Source organism: Lontra canadensis, unplaced genomic scaffold (genome assembly GCF_010015895.1).
Source record: "Lontra canadensis isolate GAN:19392208 unplaced genomic scaffold, GSC_riverotter_1.0 scaffold4, whole genome shotgun sequence".
Classification (NCBI taxonomy): Eukaryota; Metazoa; Chordata; class Mammalia; order Carnivora; family Mustelidae; genus Lontra; species Lontra canadensis.
Window position 1 is genome coordinate 51,049,472 of NW_022630998.1, and position 3,452 is coordinate 51,052,923.

The 3,452-nt window shown below is 41.3% G+C and overlaps 1 protein-coding gene across 1 annotated transcript in view; it reads left to right on the top strand.

Moving 5' to 3' along the window:
• The first annotated feature begins 2,016 nt into the window (after window positions 1-2,016).
• MIER3 (MIER family member 3) overlaps window positions 2,017-3,452 on the top strand; it is a 164,229-nt gene continuing 162,793 nt past the window's right edge. The window contains exon 1 of the mRNA XM_032850306.1: window positions 2,017-2,036. Within this exon, the coding sequence (XP_032706197.1) occupies window positions 2,032-2,036 (5 nt within the window). The 5' untranslated portion in view covers window positions 2,017-2,031. The remainder of the gene's footprint in view (window positions 2,037-3,452) is intronic.

Consider the following 3,452-nt stretch of genomic DNA (forward strand, 5'->3'; position numbering starts at 1 on the left):
TACTGGCACAAAAACAGACACACAGGTCAATGGAGCAGAATAGAGGACCCAGAAATAGACCCTCAATTCTATGGTCAACTAATCTTCGACAAAGCAAGAAAGAATGTCCAGTGGAAAAAAGACAGTCTCTTCAACAAATGGTGTTGGGAAAATTGGACAGCCACATGAAGAAGAGTGAAACTGGACCATTTTCTTAGACCACACACAAAAATAAACTCAAAATGGATGAAAGACCTCAATGTGAGACAGGAATCCATCCAAATCCTTGAGGAGAACACAGGCAGCAACCTCTTTGACCTCAGCCACAGCAACTTCTTCCTAGAAACCTCGCCAAAGGCAAGGGAAGTGAGGGCAAAAATGAACTGTTGGGACTTCATCAAGATCAAAAGCTTTTGCACAACAAAGGAAACAGTCAACAAAACCAAAAGACAACTGACAGAATGGGAGAAGATATTTGCAAATGACATATCAGATAAAGGGCTAATACCCAAAATCTATAAAGGGCTTAGCAAGCTCAACACCCAAAGAACAAATAGTCCAGTCAAGAAATAGGCAGAAGACATGAACAGACATTTCTGCAAAGAAGACCTCCAAATGGCCAACAGACACATGAAAAAGTGCTCCACATAACTCGGCATCAGGAAAATACAAATCAAAACCACAGTGAGATACCACCTCACACCAGTCAGAATGGCTAAAATTAACAAGTCAGAAAATTATAGGTGTTGGCAAAGATGTGGAGAAAGGGGAACCCTCCTACACTGTTGGTGGGAATGCAAGCTGGTGCAGCCACTCTGGAAAACAGTGTTTTTGGAGGTTCCTCAGAAAGTTGAAAATTGAGCTACACTATGACCCAGCAATCGCACTATTGGTATTTACCCTAAAGATACAAAATGTAGGGGCACCTGGGTGGCTCAGTGGGATGGGCCGCTGCCTTCGGTTCAGGTCATGGTCCCAGGGTTCTGGGATCAAGTCCTGCATCGGGCTCCTTGCTCGGCGGGGGCCTGCTTCTCCCTCTGGCTCACTCTCTCTCTCTCTCATTCTCTCTGACAAATAAATAAATAATAAATAAAATCTTAAAAAAAAAAAGATACAAAATATAGTGATCCAAAGGGGCACATGCACCCAAATGTTCATAGCAGCAATATCAACAATAGCCAAACTATGGAAAGAACCTAGATGCCCATCAACAGATGAATAGATAAAGAAGAGTGCGATGTATGTGTGTGTATATATATATATATATATATATATATGAATACTATGCAGCCATCAAAAGAAATCAAATCTTGCCATTTGTGACGACGTGGATGGAACTAGAGGGTATTATACTGAGTGAAATAAGTCAATCAGAGAAAGACAATTATCATATGAGTTCCCTAATATTAGAAATTTGAGAGGCATAGTGGGGGGTTTGGGAGTTAGGGAAGGAAAAAAAACGAAACAAGATGGGATCAGGATGGAGACAATCCACAAGAGACTCAATCTCACAAAACAAACTGAAGGTTGCTTGGGGGAGGGGGGGTTAGGGATAGGGTGGTTGGGTTATGGACATTGGGGAGGGTATGTGATATGGTGAGTGCTGTGAAGTGTGTAAGCATGATGATTCACAGACCTGTACCCCTGGGGCAAATAATACATTATATGTTAATTAAAATAATTAATAAAAAAAATGAAAAAACAAAAACCTCTGACAGTTTTCTGCAGAGGATATCAGGAAGCCAGGTAGTTTTTAGAGACAAACATAACCTGAGCCTTAACAACATTCTTTTAATCCTTGAATCTAGTCCTCCCTGAAGCAGTGATGGTCTCTGGACTTCACAGTAATGTAAGCAAATGAATTCCCTTTATTGCTTTCCTAGTTTGTGCTGGGTTTCTGTTCGTTTCAGTCTAAGGAGTACTTGTGAATTTAGCATCATTGTCCTGTAAGGTGACTGATACTATGCAATGTTTTCTTTCAGCCATGATATTCAAGTCATTTGTGAAAGACTTTCCATTTCTGGTGAAGGAACTGGCCATTTGAAACAACCAATGGGGTAAGTGTAACAATTCTGGTGTTTTTCTCTCCTTTTGTATCAACACTATGACTAGCCCAAAGAAGAATCAAATCCACTTATTCCGTCTATAAATAAGTTTCTCTTGAAAGCAGGATTCCTTTTGTGGAAAACAAATTGAAAAGGAAACAAGTTATCCTATCCAATTTTCCTCTATCATCCAGGGCAGATGCTCTTTTCACTTCAGCAGAATGAAAAGGGAATCTGAGAAAGACTGGGAGTGAGCCTTTTTTAATTTTTCTACTGCAAAGGATGAATTCACCCAAACTTCTAGAAGTGCAAAATGGATAGGCAGTGAAGAAAGGCAATCACTTTGTGGGGAAAAATACTGGTGACTCAAAGAGTGAAAGAAAAGTAGAAATTCAATGAGAAAGTAAAATTGGTTAAAAAAGAAAACTAAACCTGGAAGATAACCTTACTCAGTATTTTCTTTGTTGTTCTTTCCTTTAACTTACATGAATGAAGTGTGCTTTCCAATGACATAGTTGTTCATCCATTAACCAAGTAGATACAAAGTCTACTCTGACCTAGGCACCAGGTGAATGCTGAGGATGCAACAAAGAGGAAGATACCTATAGAGTCTATCTGTTTATAAGAGTCAAAATTTGATTCTAGGAAGGAAAGGAAAGGGATATCAAACACCCACTTTATTATCGTAGTAATGTTCTCTAGGCTCCCCAAACACCCTGGACAATGGGCAAAGGGAGAAGGGTGCTTAGTATATCCTTAAGCCTGTGAGGAAGGAAGACTGGAAGACACAGGACACCTAACTCAGGCCTGATTCTCAAGACTGTGGTGACCTGCTTTTATGACAACAGAGCTAAGCAAGGGGATTGTTGGGAAAGAGCTGCATCCAAAGTTTGGTGGGGTAGAGGATGCATGACTTATCCATGAGCCAGTTATGGACTCAGTGAAGGAGGCTGGTCTTACCCAATGAGACCCCTTTAAGGATGTGGTGACTCCACAGAGGTGTGGGTTACTGGAAACTATCAAAGATAGACAAAGCCAGACACTGATTAAAATGGTAAGGACAAATTTTAACCAGTAATATACTATCCCAGTAAGGAAAAGAGTCCACTGTGAACTGACCTCAACCTCAGTTAACAGAAGGGACTGGGCATTTTAAAGGAAGGATAAAGGAATAGGGAGAGTAGAAGAGCAGGGGCTCCACAGAATCAGGGAAATGAAAACTGACAAAAAGCTTGTCTGTGTGAAACACATCTGAGTTCGTTAACTGGCCATTATCAAAGTTAGAGTTCTACTTTTCAACAGGGTTTCTATCTTCAAGTGTTGCCTAGAACAAATAGTAAATTCTGGTAGCGTTGAGTTTTCTTAGGCAGGCGCTTTAAGCAGGGAGGCGGGGGGGGGGGGGGGGGGGGGGGGGGGGGGGGGGGGGGG